General features: G+C 39.2%; 1 protein-coding gene across 1 annotated transcript in view; it reads right to left on the bottom strand.

Moving 5' to 3' along the window:
* Positions 1-25,566, bottom strand: part of fancc (FA complementation group C) — a 35,634-nt gene extending 10,068 nt beyond the window's left edge. The window contains exons 1-11 of the mRNA XM_040051124.1: positions 25,378-25,566; positions 22,338-22,568; positions 15,515-15,602; positions 15,283-15,377; positions 8,009-8,116; positions 7,852-7,910; positions 7,101-7,265; positions 6,658-6,811; positions 3,376-3,431; positions 3,170-3,269; positions 1,698-1,773 (exon numbers count right to left, since the gene is read on the bottom strand). Coding sequence (XP_039907058.1) covers positions 1,698-1,773; positions 3,170-3,269; positions 3,376-3,431; positions 6,658-6,811; positions 7,101-7,265; positions 7,852-7,910; positions 8,009-8,116; positions 15,283-15,377; positions 15,515-15,602; positions 22,338-22,535 — 1,099 coding nt within the window. The 5' untranslated portion in view covers positions 22,536-22,568; positions 25,378-25,566. The remainder of the gene's footprint in view (positions 1-1,697; positions 1,774-3,169; positions 3,270-3,375; positions 3,432-6,657; positions 6,812-7,100; positions 7,266-7,851; positions 7,911-8,008; positions 8,117-15,282; positions 15,378-15,514; positions 15,603-22,337; positions 22,569-25,377) is intronic.
* Between the last annotated feature and the right edge of the window lie 326 nt (positions 25,567-25,892).

Genomic DNA, 25,892 nt, shown 5'->3' with positions numbered 1-25,892 from the left:
ACTTTGGTTGTAAGGAGTGGTTATTTCAGTTACTGTTACTTTCCTATCTGCTCAAAGCAGTCTGGCAATTATCCTCTGACTCCTGGCATCAACAGGCGTTTTCACCCAGAGAGTTGCTGCTCACTTGGTATTTTCTCTTTTTTGGACCAATCTCTGTAAACTCCGGAGATGGTTGTGTGGGAAAATCTCATTGGAACATTTTCTGAAATCCATATGACATCCAGAGTCCCTTAAATCAGCGGTCCCCAACCCCCGGACCGGTACCGGTCCGTGAGTCGTTTGGTACCGGGCCACGAGAGTTGAGGCTCGGGTGTGAAATTTATGGTTTTCAGGGTTTTTAATCGTTTTTTTATTGTTATTTTTATCCTTAACTCTGTTTCCCTGAGTCTTTTCCCGTGTGTTATCAATAAATCTTCTTTTTTTTGGTACCGGTACTGGTTTTATTTTGTTGTATTTATCTGTGACACCTTAAAGGCCGGTCCATGAAAATATTGTCAGACATAAACCGGTCCATGGTGCAAAAAAGGTTGGGGACCGCTGCCTTAAATCACTTTTCTTCCCCCTTCCGACGCTTGGTTTGAACTTCAACAGGTTGTTTTGACCATTTCTAACTGCATACCAATACCAAACAGCTGAACAGGTGTACCTGAAAAGTGGCCAATGAGTGTAATTTCAAAGCAGAAATGGCTCAACTGTGATTACTTTCTTGTGCTTTTCAGGATTCATTTTAACTGCTGTTAAAATAGTTTTTTCACATTGCATTGTAAAAAAATAGATTTCCCACCACAAACCAAATTTTTTCACAGAAACGCAGTCCAAATGACACCTGAGGTTGACAAACAAACTTGAATAAATATTTCAAATACTTGTCAGCGTGATCCAAGTTTTTTCCCAAGGCTGTGTTTTAACAATGCAATGCTAAAATGTAATTCGTGGCTTTTTCAGAGAGGGCACAAATCATAATAAATCCTCAAATCTTCTACTTTTCTCAGTACCATTTCTATTCAGTCCCTGGTGAAAAATTGCCCTTCACCACACACACACACACACACACACACACACACACACACACACACACACACACACACACACAGTAATAATTAACTCTGAGTTCTGGCTGGGCTCCAGCGTGTCCCTAAATGGCTCCATTCATGTAAATCATTCCTGCCTACAGGCCAGTCTGGGCACACACTGATAAGCTTACTGCTCCGTTTTGCTCCTGCACTCACCTACTGTGCATCTCTTTAATTGTAAAGATTCCCAAACACAAAAACTGTTAGCACAGTGATACACATCCAGCATAGATAATACTGATCCTTTTTGATAAGACAAATAAAAATGCTTTGTGTGTTTATGTATGATGACCCATATTTTCATTTGTTCATTTTTGTAAAAACAATAAGGAAAACAGCTATCCCAATAACACACGCACTGACACCTAAGCCTCAGTTTCTTTTCAAATCACCATATTTCATGTCTGACATAAAAGGCTTCATAGTTATAAACTAACTACTATTGATTAGCAAGAACAAGATGCACAAAAGACCGTTCATTCTGCTGCAGGAAAACTGTTTACACAGTGATAAAGCATAACTAATCACGGTCTTCTTCACAGTGATGGCTTTTGTGCATAGTGTCAGAGTGAAACATCCAAAAGCAGACGATGACGCACACAACATGTGTGTCTGCACACTGACCTGATGGCATCGTCAAGAGGGGAACCAGCAGACTTGAAGGCGACTGTGGGAAGAAGGCTTTCACAGATATGCTTGTCTGAAACAACACAAAGCACATTTTTACCTCAGCTTCATCAATGTAAATCACACTTTCCTTCAACTCATGCATCAGTGTGCTCTGAAAGCCTGAAAAATGGCATTTTGAATGGGAGGCTGTGTAACAGTGATACAGTTGGTGCTAATGTGTAATGTAGCGTGTAATAGGGTAGCGTTTTGTGCAGGGTGACTACAGCCATTAAAATCGAGGCCACTGTAAATGCACTATGGCACTGCCATCTAGTGGTTAATAGAGGTGAAAAGAAAGGAAACGCTCTACTCACAAAGCTGCATAGCAGATAATACATCATCCCTACATAGTAACACATCTGTTTTCTGCAATGGCTGACATGTACGTGCCAGATTATTCCTTACAGTCCCACAAACTGTTTGGATGAATGCTCCCCAAACAGTGACAGAGAACATGTGTCAGCTGAGGGCTGAGAGTTTTAGCAAAAGTTGGAAAGTACACAGTCACACTGAAGTGTAAGAGCTCACAGTGGTTTCCACATTTATCTGTACAGAGTTATTACCTGCAAACCGATGATGTGAATTCATTGTCTATGATGCAGGGGTGTGAAATGTGCTGTGTTAGGTGTGAGCAGCAGGTTCCCAGCTGGAGTTCAAGTGATAATAAAGTGGAGGATTCATCAAGTAAGTGATTTTTCCTGCAGCTCTAGAGGTAATTGCTTGTCGACTGCTGTGTTTGTGTATAACCCTCAGGTTTAAAAGTACCCTTTCTTTAGTTTCCACGCTAGATAAGAATCACTGGAGAAAATCTGCTCGACACCTAAAATCCTGTGAAAGAGAAAGTTTTCACAGGACTCCATACGGTCTGCTGAAAAACTGTGATTCAGTAGCTTGTAGAATCACCTTTAGCAGCAATAAGCTGAAGTGATCATTTTCTGTATGACTTTAACAGGCTCTCACATTGTCATGGAGAAATTTAGTTCTTTTTATGACAATGCTTTAACTGAGTGAAGTTTGTGGCAAATAATTTATGCAAAACTCTCTTAAGGTCCTGTCACAGTTTGACTGGACTTTGAGCAGCACCTTTACTCTCTTCTTTTCCCTTCCATTGTAGATTTTCCACCGTGACTGAGATCCCTGTCCTGTTGCAAGCCCACACCGTACTTGGTATGAGGTTTTGTGCTGATCTGCTGTATTTTTTTTTTAGTGCATTATGGCCAAATATCTCAATGTTGGTCTCAAATGTCCAAAGGACATTGTTGCAGTGTTGCAAGTGTTGCGGTTTGTTCAGATGCAACTTTGCGAATCTAAGCCTTTGTCAAAATGTTTTCAGAAACTAGAGATGAATAGACTGAAATAATCTATTAGTCAAATGACTGTTTGCAGTGCTGCAAGAAACAAACATGTATGCATTTATTGTAGCTGACCTGAGGCTTCAGCAGTGCCAGTTCCCTCAGGAAACACTTGGTAAAGGTTTGGACCAGAGTCTTAACAGACTCATTTCCTTCAGCTTGCTTAAGGACGGACCTGCAAAACACACGTTCAGTAACAGCATATCACTGTAATATTCAGTAAGCACCAGAAATATATACTGACTTTCTACACAAACATACACATTTCAGCCAGAACTCACCTAAAGATGTCATTTACAACCAAGAATATTGAGCAGTGCTGAGCACAAGCTTTAGGCTGAAACACAGAAACACACAAAATTTAAATACTTCACAAATGCTAAAAAAAAAAACCCAAAAAAAAAAACACAAAAACCACCCTATCAATCCAATCCATAAAAAAATTACTGACAATAAATACCTGCTCCCATTAAACCACTTTGAATGTTTGTCCAGAATACTGACCAGAAGGTGTCACTGTTGAATCACCCAGAAACATTCTGCTTTTAAGCCTCAGTTATCCTTGTTCTCACTCTCTCCCCATTAAACACTCAGTTTACCACTCTGTCAGCCCTTCCTTCACGTACACACAAACACCCCCACACACAATTACTTTCTCATCTCCTCCTTAAATGCACTCATCATGTGTTTTGGATTTAACACATTCTTAAACGCCCCAGCACAAAAATTTAACAGCTGCACTGTTCATATTTTCTAGTCCCTAATTATCCTCCTCCAACCCAACACCCATCTTATATAAGGACAAGCACTTCACTATGGGGGAGAAATGGCTTTATTCCTGCAAAATAATGTGCTAGTGGAATGATACAGAAGGGATGCAGATAGGAGTAAGCCTTTTAACTTATTTAATTTACACATTTAGAGCTACCACTTGTGTCAGTATTTTAAAAAATTTAGCTCACCGTTCACGGTGAGCTCACTGTTTGAATTAAAACACTAATAAGTTAGAACTTGATTATATAAATGGGGCGCTAAATTGCATTTCCACCAGTTTAGGCAGACTTTTAACCACACAAAGCACCAAATTATGAGACCAATTCACAGAAATAAACAGCACCGCCAAGTGTTTATGTGGTGTAATTACAACATCGTGTAACAAAGTGATTTAATTCTTAGTTTTAACATGTGTGTTTCTTTTCTCTCCTCTCAGTTCAGAAGACACCATTAACCAGCCTGTTTGCAAGGGTATGGAATTCCATAGAGTTTATGTATAACAGTGTACATCTGCATATTATGTGGGTTGCATGCCAACACGCATGCATGCATGTGAACTGTCATGGTTTCCGCCTTAGTAAAAACAGATGGGACTTTTTTAGCGTCTTCCTCCATACCTTACCACTAACACTTCAAGGAGGGTCAATTACAGCACACAACAAACATTCTGTTTTTGGCAGTCAGACCCAGGAAGTGAGTGTTTATTGTTATTGGGCCTGCGCTTCTCACTGGATCACAGGGGGGTGGGACAAGCCGAAATGAGGAATGTAAGAGTAATTCCATGGTTCCCATTTTTGAATGTAGTCTAAACAACTTGAGGAGAGACGCAATCCAGTGTGCTTTTATGTCTCACGTTATTTGTATCCCGACAGAATATTACACATTGTATACTCAACATGCACGAAACACGAATCTGAATGTATATATTTGTGTGTAAGGTGATGAAAATCAGAGATCGTACAGCTCTACCAAAAGTGGAGGCACACCTTGTAAAGTACAACCCCTTTAGCAAACAGACATTAACATATACATGAATAATCTGTCCAGGGGTTCCCAAACATACAAACATGCCATTGTAAATCCGGAGCAGAGAAATAAACAGGCAAAAATTACATCCCTTATATACAAAGTTAGTTCAACTGTTTATAAAACTTTCCATCAAAGCAGTCCCTGCAAACTAAAGAGGAAGAAGCTGGAATCTAACACACAAGTTAGCAGACACGCACATTTTTGTGCATGCAGTGTCAGTGCATGCAAACAAGCATGTCCCTATCTAAAACTGAGAAAGTGTGCTTTGCTACCTTGTTATATACACAGCTCAAGTAGACCATCACTCTGTGAAAACAAGAGTGACACAACTGACAAACTTTATCCAAGTTAACTGGAGCAAGATGACAGGTCAAATTTTGTTTCCGTCTTGAGTTTCACTGACATTTATAACTTCCACTCGGAGTGCAATCAAAGGGCTAGGTAAATAGGATGCCATTCATAACGCGCACACAAGTATTTTATTGTTGTGTACAGATGTTTGGCACAAACAATGTGTAAAAAATGTCTGCTTTAGACACACATCCAGATTCGGGTTGGCACTGTTGTATCTAATTTCAGTGTTTTTCCACAGCTTTCTTGAATTGTCTTGTTTCAGTGACACACTTAATTATTATTGTTGTCCTTACATCTCACTGAGGCTTCACTAATTTGGCAAACAAGTTTTAAATGTGGGATAAAAAGCAGCCTCTGTTGCCCCTCCTTCCAAAAAAAGAACACCACTCACTGCTTTTACTTTGTGAGCACTTTGCAGCAACGAGGACGTCATTTTCATCAACCAGTCATAACAATCTATAAATCAAAATCACCTCTGACTGGACATGATCTTAAGTTATATGAACTTAGGAGTGGCCAAGAACTCGAGCGACAGAGAGCTCCGTACTTACCCAGCACAGTAAAGGCTGTGTAGCACAGGCCAAATGATGTGAGATGGGGTTAAGAGCTTGCCAAATTACGTGAGACCCATGCAGCGCAAAGCCAACTGGTGTTAGCCGGGCAAGAACAGTCCATAAAGAGTCACCAAAAAAAGCAAAGGAATGTTTCCCAGAATTATGCATATTATAATCAGCAAAATTTTGCAGCAAGGCCTATATTAGAAGCAGCTAAAACTGCAGCTTAACACATAAGGAGTGTGCAATGATTTCTCATGCGAGCCCCTGTAATTCAGGGCAGATGAGTCAAAGTTTGTGCATAACAAACTAATTTAACAGCAGCAGTATATCACCAATACCGGTATATGAATAAATGAGGCCAATTCATGCAGCAGTAAAACTGCAGAAAATCTCACAGTACAACAGGACAACATTCTGCACATTCTCTCCAACTCTGTCAACATAAAACAACAATATCCTTAGATACTCGTATTTCATCATAAGTTCGGCTCTTCAGATACAGCACGTATACTTTTTTAAAACTTTTTGGCACTTCTGTGACTGTCATGAACTACAATAGTATTGCCAGATTGTTGCTATAAAATGTAAATGATGGGGGGGAAAAAGATGAGACTTGATCTATAGCCCAGCAGACTAGTCAACAATCGTGTCAGGTACGATTTAGATGTAACTGTTTCAAATGTATTTTAAATCAGCTCCTAATTTTCAAATGTTCAAAGTTTACAATATAGCTGATTGTCTGGGTTTCAAACTCAGGCTTTGATAGAGAATCATGGGTATTTTTTTGATGATGTTTTGTACACTGCAGAATTAAGGTAGAAAATAACTAGAAAACAAACGTTTACCCACCAGCAGTGACTGTGCTACTTGTTGCTCTAGCTTCTGTGGTGTTAACCCTGTAGTTATAACAGACTGCAACAGACTGAGGACTGCTTCTTCCAGGCTGGAAAAGCTGTGATACCACAGAGATACCAAGGCCTGCTCCTCCAATGCCAAACCCTGCCTGGGAAAAGAAGAATAACTTACATCACTGGATGTATATTCCCAGCTGTGAATATTGTGTATATTGTAGATGCATGTATATCACAATCAGATAAAATTCCGGGTTACATTTGGGAAAATCCTTTCTACATCTCAAGTATATGAGCCAAGAAATTGTCGTTTGTTTGCCTATGTAATGCTCCAATCTATAAAATACAACAATTAAAATGCTCAATATAGTACAGTAAATACAATGTGATAATGGACTAGGTCATAAAATATTCAGCTTCAAACCCTTAATACTTTACTACCTTGAGTAAGCAGAGGTCAAAGCATTCAGAAAGTCTTCACTGAGAGCTTCTGTGACACAAGCCACCGGCCGCTGTAGCAATAGACTAATGAGAGAAGATGCCTCGGGACAAGTGACAATGGGGATGCATGCCTCTGATATATCCACAATCCTGTCACATGAACACCTACATGGAAGATAAGATAGATCTTTATTGTCACTGTTACCAGAACAATGAAACACAGTACTTTACCTCAAGTTAAACATAAACAACTCTGCTATTATCATAGAAAAGACAGAAATCCATCCAGGCTCAAGTTTTATTTTCAGTCCTCCTTTCCACACATCCTATTATTTAAAAATTCACAGTGTGTTGGATTCAAATGTGATTTTAAGTGCACACATAATTATACTAACCATTCTACAAGCTAATAATAACAACTTTGACAAAAGCTATCTATTAGTGTCCTCTAGAGTGGCAGCAGTCAGTCAAAGAGTTAGCTAATATGATGTTAAATGACTGATTACATCACCATCCCTGGATCTAAACTGTGAGGATTTGTTATTTTCTCTGCTGTATATAAATGCTAATAAATACTTTTATTAGCCTTTATTAAAGATAGTTTCAAGAAGGTTTTATATAAACTATGATGATTAATTTTTTCAACATTTTACGACATTTTCGTTAAGAAACAAAACAACCCACTGATGAAATATGAATGGCACTTATCCAGCTGGTCTACATATTTTATTTATTTATTTTTCACATTTACCTCTGACTGTTAAATAATGTGCAGCTTTGTCCAACGTTTTCCTGCAGCAGCGCCACCTTCTGAAAAGCCGGTCAAAGCACAGTTTACATATAAAGCATGTTAAATTCAATATCTTTGTATGTAATGAATGATACCAACAGAAACAAAGCAATAATACCTTTCTCAGGACTTTAAGGTGGTACTCTTTAGCTGGTACACCCGTACACTTCATTAACGCTTGTGCTGCAGTTTCATCTTCTTCTGTGGAAAGCTGACACAATACTTTCTGTGGAAGGCCAAAAAACACAATGTGAAGAAAAATATATGTACTGTATGCATACAGCCATGTGGAAAAGAAACACCCTTATGGCTTCTATAGGAATTAAGAACGCAAGTAGCAATCAGGTGCTGCTAATAAAAGTTTGGTTTGGTGGTCTGCACCATTCAAATGTGTGTTTACAGAATCTTCTCGGGAACGGACATCCTTGCCAATCCACTGCTCAATACTCTGGAAAATTCCCAAAAAGTGTAAGAGCTCGAGCTCAGGCTCTACTAGCCTTAGTTAGAATGTAAATGTTAAAGCTTATGAAAGGACAATCACAAAAAGCCTGAACAAGCATGGCTGGTTTAGAACTGTTACCAGAAGAAAGCCTTACGCCTCTAAAAAGATGGCGCCATTTAGGTTTGCAAAATTTCATCTGAACAAACCACAAGCCATCTGGAACAATGTCCTTTGTATATGAGACAAAAAATAAAGATGTTAACAAAAAACATCACATTTCAGCCTAAATCTGTTATATTAACTGTGAAATACAGTGATGGACAGGTGGTGATCTGGGCTTGTTTTGCAGCCACAGAACCTGGGCACCTTGCATCAAGTCAACCATGAATTCCCCCTGTATACCAAAGTATTCAAGAATCACAGGCGGTCTGTACAATAGCTAAAGCTTGGCCCAAACTGGGTAATGGAACAAGATGATGAGACAAAACACTTGAAACAAATGTACAACAGAATGACTGAAAAAGAAAAGAATCAAGGTTTTGCAGTGGCCCAGTCAAAGCCCAGACCTCAATCCAATTGAAATGCAATGGTGGGATCTTATGAGAGCTGTGCATACACAAATGCCCACAAACCTCAATGAATTAAAGAAATGCTGTAAAGAAGAGTGGGTCAAAATTCTTCCACAATGATGTGAGAGACTGATAAAGTCCCAGAGAAATGATTACTTCAAGATTTTGCTGGTAAAGCTTGTTCTGCAAGCTCATGAATCAAAGGGTGTACTTAGTTTTTCACAGGACTGCAGAGTCCAGTGATTTTTTTTTTCTTTTGACTGTACGTGCATCACAATATAACAAGACTTTGATACAATTTTCCAAACCCTAAGATCCATAGCATCAAAGCTAATTAGTTACTGGAATATAGGATGACTCTACTGGCATCACATCATTTGAAACACATGAGTGGAGAAAAGGTATTCCAGTAAGTGAGACTGTATGGACAGCATATGAGCAACTTCAGAGATGAACATTCCTTCTTACAGAGGGCCTTGGTGTTTTACGAGAATTTTTTAAAAGGGGCCTCATCATACACTGATAAACTAGACTAATAAACTCAGCTGATTCTGGTCTTCAAAAAAATGCTGGTCGTAATCAAGGAACAACAGGAGGGAACACAATGCTCATAGTGTAAGGCACAATGCTACATGAGTAACTCTCAAACCGCTTTCAATAAAACAGCAAAACTGCCAAGATGTACGATTTCTCAAAATATTTAATAAATATGTCACAGCAGAAGAAGCGTTGAGACATATTGCCTTGTTTTTACTTTCAGTGTTGGCATTTAAAAACCAAAAGTGATGCCACACAGCATTCAGTGGTCTCGTGAATGATATGCTGAATTTTTGACAAAAATATTCTTCAGAATTCCTTCAGAAGTGCTTGAAAACCCAAAGATCCATAACATGAAATTAGAGATTGATTTAAACTTTAGAAATCCCCTCAACTCAACCACAGATTTGACATACTGTTGCAAGCTGGAAAGTGAGATCCAGCAGAAACAGCCAAAGCCTCACATCTTCACTAGACATTTCTTTTTAGAGCTGCAGTAAAAACAGAGAAACATCTACACCACAAAGAACCAATCCCCTAAAACTACAAACAGTGTGCGCTTAACAATAGATAAGGAGAAAAGGAGACTTTGAAGCACAATTTATAAAGAAAAGAACTCAAGTGAAGCAGAAAAACAGAAACCAATGTAGGGATGCTGCAGCGTTGTTGGTGAGGATGTGTGGTTTCTTTGGCCAAGCCCTACAACACGCTAAGATGCTTACCCTCCACATAGTCGCAAAAAACAACCCAATAACTACCATCTGAGAGCCCTCAAACTCTGCACATTGAGTGCATAAAAAAAAACGATCAATCTTATCCCACCCTTGGTAAGGAGGCACAGTGAGGCTGGGGAATGAGAGGGAAGGGAGGCTGGTTAGAAGAAATATCAGAGGGACACTGGAATGCACTGCGATGGCTGCAGTTTAAAAGTCATAAGCAACTAAGTTGGCTTTGGGGACATTGACTGCCATTGCTGCCATAGAAATTATCCCTCCATAAATCTAAAATTAAAACAGAGGATGTAGAAAAATGCACAACGCAAAGGCTTGGGTTGTTTTTGATGGGTGTCTGTTAACAATTACTAAGCCATGACTGAATTCTCCCAAAACCAAAGAAAGACTGAAGTATAACCTCAGATGGTCAAAACAGCAAAGACAAAAAAAGAAAACGAAATGAAGGATAAGAGTGCAAAAAAGGCTCATTATAGAAAATAATAAAGAGAGAAGCAACTGCCCTCAAACCTGGCACAAAGACAGCTACAGGAAAGAAGCAAGAGCAATTTAAGTTTTCCACCAAAATGGCCAGATGTGTCACTTTTGACCCCATAAACCTTGTGTATATGGACATTTTAAGACATTGATTTTTGAAAGAAAATCATTTGTGTCATGTAGCCAACTCAGATTGAAAATAAAAGTTTTACAAGAAACACCCCTTTTAAATTCAGCAACTTTTATGATATAGTTTTAGCTTTTTGATTCTTTTCAATGCACTGCTTCTTTTTTAGACTGAGCTTCCCTTTTGTTGACACATTGGTCATGATTTATGCTATAATAGGAAAAGAAAAACAAAATCGTTAGCAAGTAGACAAAATAACATTAATTATATTCCTTTATTCTAAATTTTAACTTTTGACTTTAAGGGAAAAGTATGACAAAGTGATTTTGGTAATTAATTGTAATTATAAATCCACCCACCCTTCCGCTTCATCCCAAATGTGCTTTATTGGACTGAGTTTGGGAGAATTTCTAAACAAAAATTGAGACTCATCAGACCAGGCAATCAGTTTTGATAAGCCAGTGTGAACTGCAGCCTGTGTTTCAAAGGAGTGGCACCCGGTGCTGTAGCTAATCTGCTTCAAGGTTTGATGTGCTGTGCGTTTAGAGATGCTCTTCTGCCCACATTGGTTATAAGAAATGTTGAGTGGTGAGTTGCTGTTGCCTTCCTACTGGATTGAAGCAGTCTGGTTATTTTCCTCTGACCTCTGGCATCAACAAGATACTTGTCCCTAGTTTTTTTGTATAGTTTTTTTTTTTTTTTTTTTAAATAAACATTTTCTCTAAACCCTACAGATGGTTGTGCAGGGAAGTCCCAGATGATTAGCAGTGTCTGAAATAGTCAAACCAGCCCATCCGACTTCAAGAGCCCCATTTCCATTAGTAACTCCTCGGATTGACTCACCATGGATCGCCAAGGTTTCCAGGGTTTTCCATTAGGTTACCTGCTCGGCTGTTGTTCCAAGCGATGCGAGCAGGCACTAAAAAAACATTGTCACACTGCATGCCACCGATTGCCATGCTATGCAGCACTGCTATGACAATGACAACGTACATTAGGTGGTACTCGATTATAATAGAAAATTGGTCAAACCAAGTAGGTACTAATGGAAAAGAGGCTTTAAATCAACCTTTCTTCCCTTTTCTGACACTGAATTTGAACTTCAGCAGGTGGTCTACATGCCTAAAGCAATTGAGTTGATATGTGATTAACTGATGAGATATTTCTGTTAATAAGTAGCTGAATGGGTGTACCTAATAAAGTGTCAGGTGCATATTCATTTTACATGCCCAGTATTCTTGCAAGCCCTACTCATAGTTATTTCTATTAATTCTGTAATTATTAATTCTGACATGAGAATGCATGTGTCTGTTGGTGGCCATTTAAAAGTCACAGTCTTTAACGCTTAGATATGTTGTTTGTGTATCAAGTAGAAAACAAACAAGCGATGAAACGATGAAAAACTCTTCCTCATAAATAAAAGGAAGAAATGGAAAAGAGAATCTCAGTCAATCGGGCAATGACACCCAAAAAGAATCAGATAAAGGAAAGTCAAAGGGAGACAAAGCTACTTTCATCTTCAAATAAAAACACATAAAAGGAGCCAGTGTTAGCCAATAATAAGAAATATGTTTTAAAAGTGAAGTAGCCACTGTGGCTCCAGGGCCAAGCTGTGGTTCACTCTGTTTGAGTCACTAAAGATAGACATCAAAGATTAAGATATCAAACGGTTCATCTTCTGTCCCTCTAATATTATACTCTCATGCTCTGCTTATCTGTCATCTCCTCAAAGCTCATGCCATGGTAGTGCAGCACTGTGTGGTCTCTCTGCAAGTACAGGATGTCGAGAAACAGACCAATTGAGTTAATGACTATCTGACATAGCCTACAGCTATAACAGGAATTCTTCAAACCCAGTCAGAACACTCAGATGTGGGGAAAAGAGGCAGACAGGGAGGGGTGAGGCAAAGACACATGGGAGAAAAGGCTGAGTACTCTTAAGTACTATCATTTTTTTAATAATAAAAATAGAAATATATGGCTACTAACATTACACACAGTAGCAGGCAGGCAAAACACACATATTTGTGCAAATACTCAAATGTGCATGCACAAACATGCACAAAAAATAATTAAATTTTTAAAAATAAATTAGGTGCCACTTGGCATCAGAAACTCAGCTTATTACAGAGGCAGCAAGAAAACAATGTTGGGGAGCAAGATCAGACAGGGCTAACAGAAAACAGGCTGCTTTCTGCATTCCAGGACAGTCAGCCCAACACAACACAGACACGGGGAGAGACACGGAGACAGACCATCTCTGGCCTAAAACCATACATCTGCCCTGTTCTCCCAGATGGGCCGAGTTGCGGTGAAAAGGTTTTTTTGTTCTTCCCGTTATTCCTGTCTTTTGCGGTAAATGGAAGCTCCTTTTGAGGACAAGAGAAGGACAATGAGGAGCAGCTACAGAGGTGGTTATGTTATGTTATTGTACTTTCAAGTGCTACACAGTACACAATACATGTGAACCATTTTTCTAGAAATGACCTCAGTGAACCCAGCACTGGCTGTCAGTGCAGCTACTACCAAACCATCATGAACAAGCATTACATTACTTTGAAAATACAATGGAAAAACTGGAAAAACTAACCAAGTTGTCTCTAGATTAATTTATGGTTTTATTTACAGTATGGGAAAAAATCTGTAGCCACCCCCAATTTATATTACTTTACTAGGAAAAGCCTCCACCATGTTTTACAGATGGCTGTAAACCACCGAACCTCTCTCCTGACCTCCTTCGTACATAATGACAATGATTTCAACTACCTCAAGAATGGCTTCTTGACAGCCAGCCATCCACTAACACTCTTCAGTTGGGGTCCTTTGTGTCAGGTCTTTGCTAGCTGAGTTTTTTCACGTTTCTTAAAAACATGACTTTTTAGATACTGTTCATCTGCTACAGAAAGTTTTTTTAGGCCTGCCACTTTCTGTCCTCCACTCCTCCAGTGTAATCAGATTTTTTTACAATGCACAATACACTGACATATGCATGTGTGATAGGGTGATAGTAAATAAATGAATAAATAAATAGGTTTTTCTAGCTGTTCGTGTAGACGGCACCAGTTCATTCTTTAAGTTACAACTGTTGTAACTGTAACTGAGCGGTTATATCTTCACCATCTATCCATTTTTATTAACCCCTTATCTAAAACTGGCTCAAAGTCATGAGGGAGCTGGGGCCTACTCCAGCTGTCATCAGGCTAGAGGTGAGCTACATCCAGGACAGGTCATCTCTCCTATCTAATCATAAACGAGTCTTATTGTTATTTGAGAAAGTAATATTAATCTTCATATCTTAGTATAGTTCACGTACACCTATGTACACAACCACAATGCACACATGCACTCTGCTTCTCCTCTTGCAGGTCAAAGACCATCTGGCAAAATTTAAAGTTTACTTCCAAGACACTGTTCCAATTAACAGGATGTTTTATTAGATGAGAAATTAAATCAAGTAATACTAACACACAGATAATCTGGCAAAAATGTGAATGTTCCACATTGTTTATCATAAGCCATCTGTGTGAACCCTCTCAAAGTTGAACACCACAGAATCTTTTCTTCCCTCTGTTCCCGTTCCCTCCTTTGTATGTGCGCCCTGAGAACACACAGTTAGCAGGATCCGCTAATTATAATATGAAGGCTGATTCTCCTCTGGTGACAAGAGGCAGTAAAACAGTCCATTTTGATTTGCTTTCAAAATATGTTTTACAGTTTGGGGCACAAAAGCTTAGGCAAACAGAGATCCAATCTACGACATTCATCATCCATGTCCAATTGGAGAGGAAAGAGAGAGCTGGCCATCAAACTCCTATTAAAAGTATATTAGACTGAAAATCTCTTCAGCAGCCCGAAGGCAGTCAAAGAGAGATTCTTTTATGAGTATTTGCTAAAAGAATGATCTGTAACAGCCAAATAATCTGTATGTCAACTCGGTCCAGAACGAATTAGAACATGAATAGCAAACAGACCAGGTTTTAATATGATGGCAATAGGAAGGAAAATGCCTAAATGTTATAAAGGCATAAAAACAACTAGTACAATATCAGAATTTTATAGTTCCTTTCGCCTCCATTTTTTCCAGGATTCCTTTTTTGTGATAGATATCTACTCACAGTAGAGCTATAACACATATAGTACATGCCACAAGTTTCTATATTAAGTCAATTTGTGAAGTGAACCTGAGAATTTTGGCTTCAGACACGAATTACATCTTCACTGCATATTCAAGTGGAACCATCTTTTTTCCCCTTTGTGTAATATATTTTGTGTCTTTTTCTGACATTCTCACAATAAAATATATCAGGTCACCAGGTCTTAGTGAATATGCTGCAATTATCACTGATAATCACTAAACTTATATGACATAAACAGTCACAGATATACTGAAAAAAGCATTGAGCCATATACAAAACTGTGACCATCTTCAAAATATATCAAAAGTCAGACCAACTTTTATTAGTAACCTGAATGAGCCACTGATAAAGATTTAAAATGCTAAGTGCGTACCCGTATCCACTGGTTGGCTTTTTTCTCCACAGCATTGCTTGGACGCTCTGAGTACAGTCCCCAAAGACACCCAAGCAGCAGCCCTCTGCTTGTATCTGCAAAAAAATACACCACCACATAACGCATTATACACCATGCGAGAATGATTACCATCATTATTACTTTTATCTGTTTTGGGGATGTGAAACCACTAGTAGCGATTGAGTGCAAGTTGTCCAGAAGCTCCACTCACCACACACGGTGACATAAGGATTCCAGCACAGCCGACCCAAAAGCTGGCCTAAGAAGGGCAGCCTCTTCATGGTTTCTGTTGTTGAGCTCTTAGAGGCAGAAAGAGGGAGAGAAAAAAAATACTTTATACTGTACGTGTTTTTAATTTTCAATACTCTCTTACTTCTGGGAAGGTACATGCAGAAATATGTTTCTAATAGGATGGGAATATGACACAAATGGAAGAAGGACAACAAAGGAAATATCTTTTCATTGTTTCACTGTATTACAGATGTTTACACCTCGTCACCTGTTTCATTTATCCCTTTAACCTAGCAACACTTTGTCATAACATTAAACATTAGAAGAATCTTATAATCACAATCCTTCCTAATTAGAACTGAGCTGAGTAACAGACACATCAACAGCTGTACAGTATACTGCTCACGCATCACCTTGTTTCCTTTGTTATGGTCATGTCACAACTCCTTCCATAGACTCAACAGTGATAGATACAGAAAACAGAACACAGTGCAAAACAGGGCTCTGGTCAAGGGTGCGATACCTGTAAGGGTTTAAGTACTCACGTGTGTGCTTGTTTATCCAGCTCAGAATAACAGACCATGTGATATATTTCACCTCACAGCCAATTAAAACATCCAGAGATGTTTGGAGCAACAGCAGATGCTGCTTTTGAACTGGAATGACTTTTACACTTGACTTCTTATAACTTTAATTTCTATCCATTTTCATTTAATGGAATATCAAAAAACACTGCCGATACCCTCATATGAACAATAATAAAGCAGAGCTTGTCCCAGTACTTATCTTTTAAGGCCAGAACTAGTTTTACAACTTCTACAAATGGCTCTTTAACAATATCCAGACCTAACTTATAGTTTAACAAAATATAAATATATCTGTCACAAATTTAATTCATTCTAGTTTTACCTTTGCTAGCAAAAGGCAGAATTTTCATTCAAACTGGAGACTGAGGCTTTGAGCTTAGATTTGGAAAAGAAAATACATATAAATAAACAGGTGTACGCTTCTTTTGTTGTTTTAACTTATTATTTTATGGGTTTGCTACATCAACATGATTGCCCGCACTGCGACATGCAGAAAACAGATCAAAGAGATGACGCATGACTTAAATTTACAAGCATGTCTGCACATGTGAGCAGGAATCATGTTTACGTGCATGTGCAAAATTTCTTATTATTCAGCCCATATTAACAGACTATATCATACATTTAACCTCTGGGCTAATTTAACTCTACAGCAAGTCTTTACAGCAGAAAAATCCCACACAGTGATTCTGACATATGCCAGATGTAATTGAAGCAGCGTGCTGTTGCCTAATCAAAGACAATTGCTCTTACTTCACTCCCATGTAGGGCTGAAATAATTTGTTTATTGGAGAAGCTGAATGACAAACAATTAATCTGGAAAACAGATCAACAGGCAGTTAGAGATGTTTACTAGGGTTCTTTTCAAATCTAAAACTCTGAGTAAAAATGTGTGTGTAAATGCAATAGACAACGCAGTGTTTGCTCACTGGTTCAAACAGAAGTACAGATGGTGGTAGACACAAGGTGCACTCAAGAAATTCTACTTTCTGTTTTTTGCATGACTTTAGTTTCCAGCTTTTACAGGAAAAAAGACAATTGGAACAAAGTGATTATTGTTCCAATTGTCCAATTAACAATTACCCGCTTTTTTGTTTTGTCTTGTGATATAAATCCGGCCCAAGTTCACTTTGCGGTAGGTTGTTGCATGTGAGGTCTACATCACTTTTTCTCTGGTGAATTATTTTTAGAGTTCAAAGAAATCCACAGTCGAAAATCTGTTTATTCTAAAGTCATTGACTAACCTTGTAGAGCAAAGTCTCCTATTGAACATGCCTGGGACATGCCGGGTCAATGTGTGCATCAGATACAGCCACATCACACTGTCCGCAATAAATGGTAAATGGCCTGTACTTGTAAAGCGCTTTACTTAGTCCCTAAGGACCCCAAAGAGCTTTACACTACATTCACTCATTCACACACACATTCACACACTGGTGTGAATGTGTACAAATGCTTACATGACTAAAAAAGTGTGATATTACGATATCAAGAATTCAATTCAATTGTATTTATAGCACCAAATCAAAACAACGGCTGCCTCAAGGGGGCAGCCATCTGCCGCGACCAGTTGGGGTGAGGGGAGGAAGACAGGGACAAGAGACATGCTGTGGATTATTAAGAAGAAGAAGGTTTACGTTTCTTAGTGTACAAAACAACATGAAAAAAAAAACAGCCATGTCTGAAAGTGAGAGCCGAGTGCAGCCTCCAATGAATTAAGTTAATAGGGAGCTACTTTGAAATCTTCCAACAAACAGCAATGCTTTGTGAGGAGGGGGGAAAAGCAGCTGGTGATATATGACCCAAAAGAAAACAAATAGGAACAAAAAACTATCTTGGTATTTTAAGAAAAAAAAAAATCTGCACATTTAAAAAACACACCACCCTGTTTTGTTTTGTTTTTTTAATCAACAGCACATAAGAGCAGTTAATAATACTGCTGCATATTATTTTACAGTGAACAGTAAGCAGTAAAAAAAAGAGAAAATGAACATTTGTTTCGAAGCCATTATGCATCAATGGTGCTCTTTCCACCAGAATCAATCAGAAAACAAATGCAGAAGTTTCAAAGCATGTGGGGGGAGGAAAAAAATAAGGCAGCATCAAGCTGATGCGTTTAAAAGGATCACCAGACTGTCAAGGAGACCGAGTTGACTCATTCAAGGGGATGAGATCAACATTAATGGGAAGCATGATGATAATAGGCCAATCAGAGTTTCTATAAAACCCCCAACTATGCCTAACAAAACCAGCAACGCCGTGTGAAACTCAGCCTCTCACACACACTTAGCCTTACCATCAGCTCAACAACCCATGGCAAATGTTGTCTGTGGGCATATACATGAGCCTTTGCATGCTGCTGGTGCAACTAAAAAGGAATGCTCATTTACAATAGAAACAGCACCATACTCTGTGACTGCACTGACTGAATTCCCACAAGAATAAGCCATCGCGACCAAAGTAATTATCTAAGACTACCAAAGCAAGAATCAGCATCAAAGCCTTGTCAACCATGTCCCTAATTGTGAAGTGGGTTTGCATCCATGTGTCTTGTTTTGATTAGGGACAGACATCTCAGACAGAAGTGACTGATTATGTACAAGCGAAGCAGCCAATGGGACAAGTTTATAGAGAAGTGAGGTAACACTTTTGTCCCTGACATCAATGATCCACAGTCGCAATAGCCTTGACAATAAATACCAAAGTTGCTATGTTGATCACATAAATATACACTCACCAGGCACTTTATTAAGTTCACCTTGCTAGAACCAGATTGAACCTGTTTATGCATTCAGAACTCCATTATGAGACTCAGCAAGGTGTTTCAGAGATTGAACATGATAGCATATACAGGGAGTGCAGAATTATTAGGCAAGTTGTATTTTTGAGGAATAATTTTATTATTGAACAACAACCATGTTCTCAATGAACCCAAAAAACTCATTAATATCAAAGCTGAATGTTTTTGGAAGTAGTTTTTAGTTTTAGCTATTTTAGAGGGATATCTGTGTGCAGGTGACTATTACTGTGCATAATTATTAGGCAACTTAACAAAAAACAAATATATACCCATTTCAATTATTTATTTTTACCAGTGAAACCAATATAACATCTCCACATTCACAAATATACATTTCTGACAGTCAAAAACAAAACAAAAACAAATCAGCGACCAATATAGCCACCTTTCTTTGCAAGGACACTCAAAAGCCTGCCATCCATGGATTCTGTCAGTGTTTTGATCTGTTCACCATCAACATTGCGTGCAGCAGCAACCACAGCCTCCCAGACACTGTTCAGAGAGGTGTACTGTTTTCCCTCCTTGTAAATCTCACATTTGATGATGGACCACAGGTTCTCAATGGGGTTCAGATCAGGTGAACAAGGTGGCCATGTCATTAGTTTTTCTTCTTTTATACCCTTTCTTGCCAGCCACGCTGTGGAGTACTTGGACGCGTGTGATGGAGCATTGTCCTGCATGAAAATCATGTTTTTCTTGAAGGATGCAGACTTCTTCCTGTACCACTGCTTGAAGAAGGTGTCTTCCAGAAACTGGCAGTAGGACTGGGAGTTGAGCTTGACTCCATACTCAACCCGAAAAGGCCCCACAAGCTCATCTTTGATGATACCAGCCCAAACCAGTACTCCACCTCCACCTTGCTGGCGTCTGAGTCGGACTGGAGCTCTCTGCCCTTTACCAATCCAGCCACGGGCCCATCCATCTGGCCCATCAAGACTCACTCTCATTTCATCAGTCCATAAAACCTTAGAAAAATCAGTCTTGAGATATTTCTTGGCCCAGTCTTGACGTTTCAGCTTGTGTGTCTTGTTCAGTGGTGGTCGTCTTTCAGCCTTTCTTACCTTGGCCATGTCTCTGAGTATTGCACACCTTGTGCTTTTGGGCACTCCAGTGATGTTGCAGCTCTGAAATACGGCCAAACTGGTGGCAAGTGGCATCTTGGCAGCTGCACGCTTGACTTTTCTCAGTTCATGGGCAGTTATTTTGCGCCTTGGTTTTTCCACACGCTTCTTGCGACCCTGTTGACTATTTTGAATGAAACGCTTGATTGTTCGATGATCACGCTTCAGAAGCTTTGCAATTTTGAGACTGCTGCATCCCTCTGCAAGATATCTCACTATTTTTGACTTTTCTGAGCCTGTCAAGTCCTTCTTTTGACCCATTTTGCCAAAGGAAAGGACGTTGCCTAATAATTATGCACACCTGATATAGGGTGTTGATGTCATTAGACCACACCCCTTCTCATTACAGAGATGCACATCACCTAATATGCTTAATTGGTAGTAGGCTTTCGAGCCTATACAGCTTGGAGTAAGACAACATGCATGAAGAGGATGATGTGGACAAAATACTCATTTGCCTAATAATTCTGCACTCCCTGTAAAGGGATGGACAGGGTCCTCAACGATATATAACATATATAAAATAAAAATGCCAAGAAAATATCCACCACACATCTGTTGCTAGGTTTGGACTTCAGCACGTCTCTTTGACCATGCCTACATTCCTAAATGCACTGAGTGGCTGCTATATCATAGATATGATACCTATTATTTTATATTGTGATAAATTACATACTTGTGTTTACAAGTACACCCAACAACATCCTCCCTTCATCTTACTTTAGTGGTCCAGGATTTTCTGATCAACTCCTTTGAGGAGTGATGTAATAATGCATCTGTAGTGTAGCAGGCATGTTTAAAAGAGGACTTGTACAACAGATAGCAGGTGCACATATTTAAACACTTGACATGTGAGGAGAATATGATCGCTTATTTTCTTGTTCAGGGATAAAATAAAACAATGAATATATGAAGCTAGAGCCAAAATTCGGCTTGGCATAAAGATTAGAAATAGGGGAATGCAGCTAGCTGAGCATCCTCCAAAATTCACCCAAATCCCAGCTCAGCAGCTGATTAATCTCATTCATCCTTTCTAAAATGTAGGAGCAAAATAGCAACATCACAGTGATGGATACAGTCACACTAGCTGTTAAGGTAATTAACCCGTCTTCTGGCTGCAGCTCCAGATGGATAGAGATGACAGCAGCAGTGGTCTTCTCATCCAACATCTCTATAAGTGAAAACGCATACCTCCTAAAATGCAACTATTCCATTATGCAAGGCAACATCCTCCACTGTTCTAATCAAGTGTAAACCTGGAAATTAACAATAACTTGGAGTATTTTTCATCTCAGGCCATAAGCCACAAGAAAGTTGTTAAGTCATCAAGGGATGTAAAATGCTGCCAAGAAGCAGGCTATCCTCAGCTGGTCTTTTATGAGCCAACTGCCAGTAAAACGGATTTCAAGCCAATTAAGCTATACCATTCTCTCTCTTTGAATCCGTGCCATCATTCTACACACACTGACACCTCGGCATGACATATACCCAGAATAATGTTAACGGAAAAGAAGAAAGACAGAGAAAAATATCTATAAAAATATGGGGCTAACCCCAAAACCAACAGGGAAGAAGAAAGACAGGCAGACATGGGACTGTTTCTGACTATTATCAAAGTGTTGCGGTAAAACATATGGAGTATATAGCATCACAAATTAGATCCTGAAAGGACACTATGACTCATGAGAGGACTCCTTTTGCAAGAAAAGTGGGTCACAAGAACCCGTGAGAGGAGAAAAAGCTGGAACGAGGCAAAATGACCATATAGAAACACCGAAATCTCACAGCGGCCATCCTGTCCCCTTCCCAAATTTGCTGAACCTGATACTGGGATACATTAGGTTAGCACTGGAGGTCCCAGTGCGGCTATTACCTGACTAACTCAACATCGCAGTGCTGCCAGCCAGACATACACAGCCTGTCCACAGCACAGAGCAGCTTCTGTTAGCGGGCTCCTAACTATGGACTCATGTTCATGCCCTGGCTCTAAAAGGGAGTGAACTCGCATACGGGGCGTGATTTTTAAACTAACTTAGCGCTTTGTTATTCAGATGGCTGCTTGGCTGTCCAACCTAGCTGATTAATTGTTCTGTTCTATTTCATCAGATAAGGCGTTTGGAGCCCATTAAGCACACCTCTTAAAATATACAGAGCATTTAATCAGACTGAACAAGCATCTAAGAAGTCTGGTGTAGGAACAAGACTATCCACATTTGTCAGAAACATACACCTCAGGCTTATACCTGCAGCTTGACAAAGTTCACATGGGCCCCACTGTACACTTTTTGTGCTTACCATGCTGTTCACTTGTGTAAGAAGTTGGTGGAGGAAATCCCTGAGTCTGCTCATATGTAGGCAGGTATCTTTCTGCGTGTCCGGACTGTCAGCCTGGCCCCATGCCACTGCTTTGTCCAGCCAGAACTGCATCTCCTGGTCATTCAGCAATGGCTCTTCAGTTTGCAGGGGCTGGCTCAGTGGCTGCTGCTCAGACATTTGGCTGCTGGTCAATGAAAATTTACTGAGGAGCTAAGAGTGGAAAGATAAACAAAAAAAAAGGTCAAATCCAAATATTACACAGAAAGTATCTTATAATTTGTTCTTTATCATTTTTATTGGTACTTTCATTTATATACTATTTTTACATTTATGATCTTGACTTTGTGCAATGATTTAAAGCATATTAGCAGAATCTCTAAATGTTTTAAAGAAATTCTGTTTTGTATTGTGAAACTGGGCCACCCAAGACACTTAACCTGTAAACAGTGTTGAACTGTTTTAAAATGATTGCTGTGCATTTTGGACATACAGACCCAGAGGGATTATAAGCATGCTCATCTCGTCCATTTCATACTAATCCAGTGATCATTAGTCAGCTACATTGGCTATTCAAGGTTTGAAATATTTAAACAAACATGGTTTTTCATGTTTTAAAGACTAAAATACCCTGGACAAACCTATATGATCACAAAGATGCACAGTACACAATGTGATTGTGTGAGACAGGGTAAATAAAAATGGAAAACCTTTTTCTTTACCTATGGACAGAAAGACCAGAGGCAGTGTTACATAAGTGAGGTGCACTAAATATACATTATGTGCTGGTATTGAAGTTTACAACCAAGTGACTTCTTCAGTCTCTGAAAAAGTCACTTGGGTGATTGGATTATTTTTCAACATGACCTGTTGAAACAGATCATCAAAAAGGTGGTTTAAGTGACTTTCAACACAGTATGGTTGCTGGTGCCAGGCGAGTTAGTCTGAGATTTCCTAAACTGCTGATCTACTGGGATTCTTACTGGGTATCCAAGCTACCAGTCTGTCACAGAGACAGACGACTATTCACACTCACATTCACACCTATGGGCAACTTATCAATTAAGTTAACACCACTAAATACATGTTTTGGACTGCAGGAGGAAGCCAGATTACCCGGCGAGAACCCACACAGACATGGAGAGAACACGGAAACTCCTTTGAAACCAGAACCTTCTTGCTGTGAGGCAACAGTGCTAACCACACCAACGTGCTGCCCTGTATTTAAAACATTAATCCAAATATATCAGTTAATAATTTCAATCTGCCAATGTTATTGCTGTGCTCTTCTTTAATATGTGTTCCAAAACTTTGTAGCACAGGTGGCACAGGGGGATAATCCAATAACAAGCTGAATTTACAACAAGCAGAAAATAAATTGAGGCAAATCCGATTATGATAACCTCTCGGCGATCAGGTCTACTCACACACACATTCATGACAACCTACTGAAAAATAAACAGCACATTCTTCACCTTTTATGAAGACGGGGAGAGAAAAAACGTGTGTGGGGTGTGTGTGTGTGTGAGGATGTGTTTCATGTCTGTAAATAGCCTGCTGAGAATGGTGTGTGTATTTGTTGTTTTTTGCCATAATGACGGGTCTGCGTGGGACACCACAGAGTTGTGTTTTATGATCACGTCGTTACACACGATTTGTTTAATGTCTTGCCATCATCTCTGCTGGAAAGCCCCTATGGCTCGCTGATGTGAATATATAAATACTCATTTTCAGGCTGGAAAAAACCCAGACCAAATTAGGAACAAACACCCCTTGTTGACTTGAGTCTAAGGGGCTCCATTTTTCAGTAAAGTAGAATTGAAAAAGAACTACGTGCTTAATAACTAAAAGTAATGATGTCACCCACAATTTCTATCACACAGGCAGCTACCTGTGCACAGGAACATGCTAAAAACTGTGGTCACACAAAGTTGTTGGTCCAAATGCATGTCAGAAGAAATATGTACATGCACAAACACACTCGTCAGCAGCTCTGGTGTTGGCTGAACACATTTTGGAGCAGGAACGAGATGTGACTGGTCAAATATTTTCTTTGAAGATTTGTTAAACTAAGCTTGTGGACTTTGGGTTACTCTGCGTTTGCTGTTCCAATTATGAGATTGTTGACATTATTTCAGTATAATCAAATCAGTCAAACATCACTTCTGGCAAATTTACTTCTGTATGCTCAAGTATGTCATATTTAAAAACACTTGGAATAACTGAGAAGGGCTGTCACAATATTAGTTTTGTTAAAGAGTTTAGAATAACAAAGTAATGCATTTATTCATTTTAACCAGTGTAGACAAAGCAACAAGGGCCATGGAGTAACTTAATAAGTGGAAAATTATGTGAATTATATGCTATTACTTTCACCTCACCAACTGCAAAATATTCAACTGTGCAAAAAGGCTTATTAGTTGGGTTGCAACAAAGCATTCTCATACTTAATATATTAGCTAGCAAAACATCTTCATTCATCTGTAATTCGCAAAGAATTTCTACAAAAGGGCCATGCTTTTTTTGCAGCTGAAAACTAAGTGGAAACCAAAGAGAGTTTGATACTGACAATCCATTAACCTAATTTTAATTTCAGCAACACATCGCTACTTCCCAAAGTGATCTATTAATAATAATAATTAAACCACCAAAATCATTAAATGTATTGTAAAACACAAAATAAAGGCAGGTACTCCCACAAATTGAGCTGTACCTGTCAGTTTCCAAACACAGAAGCTCAACGGCTTGAATGCAGTAACTACGCCACACCACATGATGTCAGTATTTCTGCCGCTCTGCACTTAGGTACACATGCTGAAACGTTGTCACTTCAGTGTTAACACACAGAATAACTTCGAATTACAACTCCTATGCCAATCGGTTTCATACTGCTGCATGAGCCCAGCGCTGATTTTCTTCCTTCGTAGCCCGCAACTCCTGGTATTTCAGCTGTTCGCTAATTAACTAAACCACTCTACAGTTACACGTCAATTTGCTCCTGTAGTTTCAAATTACGACTTGCCTGTAAATGAGACGTATAGCCATTAGACTAAAATCTCCACGGAGCAGACGTCAACTGTATCCAATCATTCTTTATGACTTCGGAGAAGAAGGAAAGCTATTTGTGACTCGATGAAAACAAACTGAACTTCCCTCTTCAACCGGGGTTCCGCGTATGGAAGAAGACAATTGGCTGGGCTCGACGTCACCCGCGAACTTCCTCTCCGCACTGCCAGATGGGAAATTGAGTCATATGGCTGAACGCTAAAATATTATCTGATAATGGCCTCGGCACACTGCAAAGACTGAAGTATGAGCAATGTTCCCTCTAATTTTTCATGTGTCTGAGCGAACACACAAACTCCCTGAGCGGACCCTTGGACCACTGTAAGCAACATTAGACGTGTGCACTGTGGTCACGCCAGCATCGAATCCATCCAAGTTACATGGTTTATTAATATAACCAAATTACAGCATTTACATTTATGTTAGACTTCTTTTAATTAACTGCTTTAGCCCACTTACAATGAAAAATAA

The sequence above is a fragment of the Simochromis diagramma genome, unplaced genomic scaffold (assembly GCF_900408965.1).
Source record: "Simochromis diagramma unplaced genomic scaffold, fSimDia1.1 OVJJ01000131.1, whole genome shotgun sequence".
In the NCBI taxonomy this organism is placed as follows: Eukaryota; Metazoa; Chordata; class Actinopteri; order Cichliformes; family Cichlidae; genus Simochromis; species Simochromis diagramma.
The sequence above is the reverse complement of the archived record's forward strand: the minus strand, read 5'-3'. Positions and strand labels throughout refer to the sequence as shown.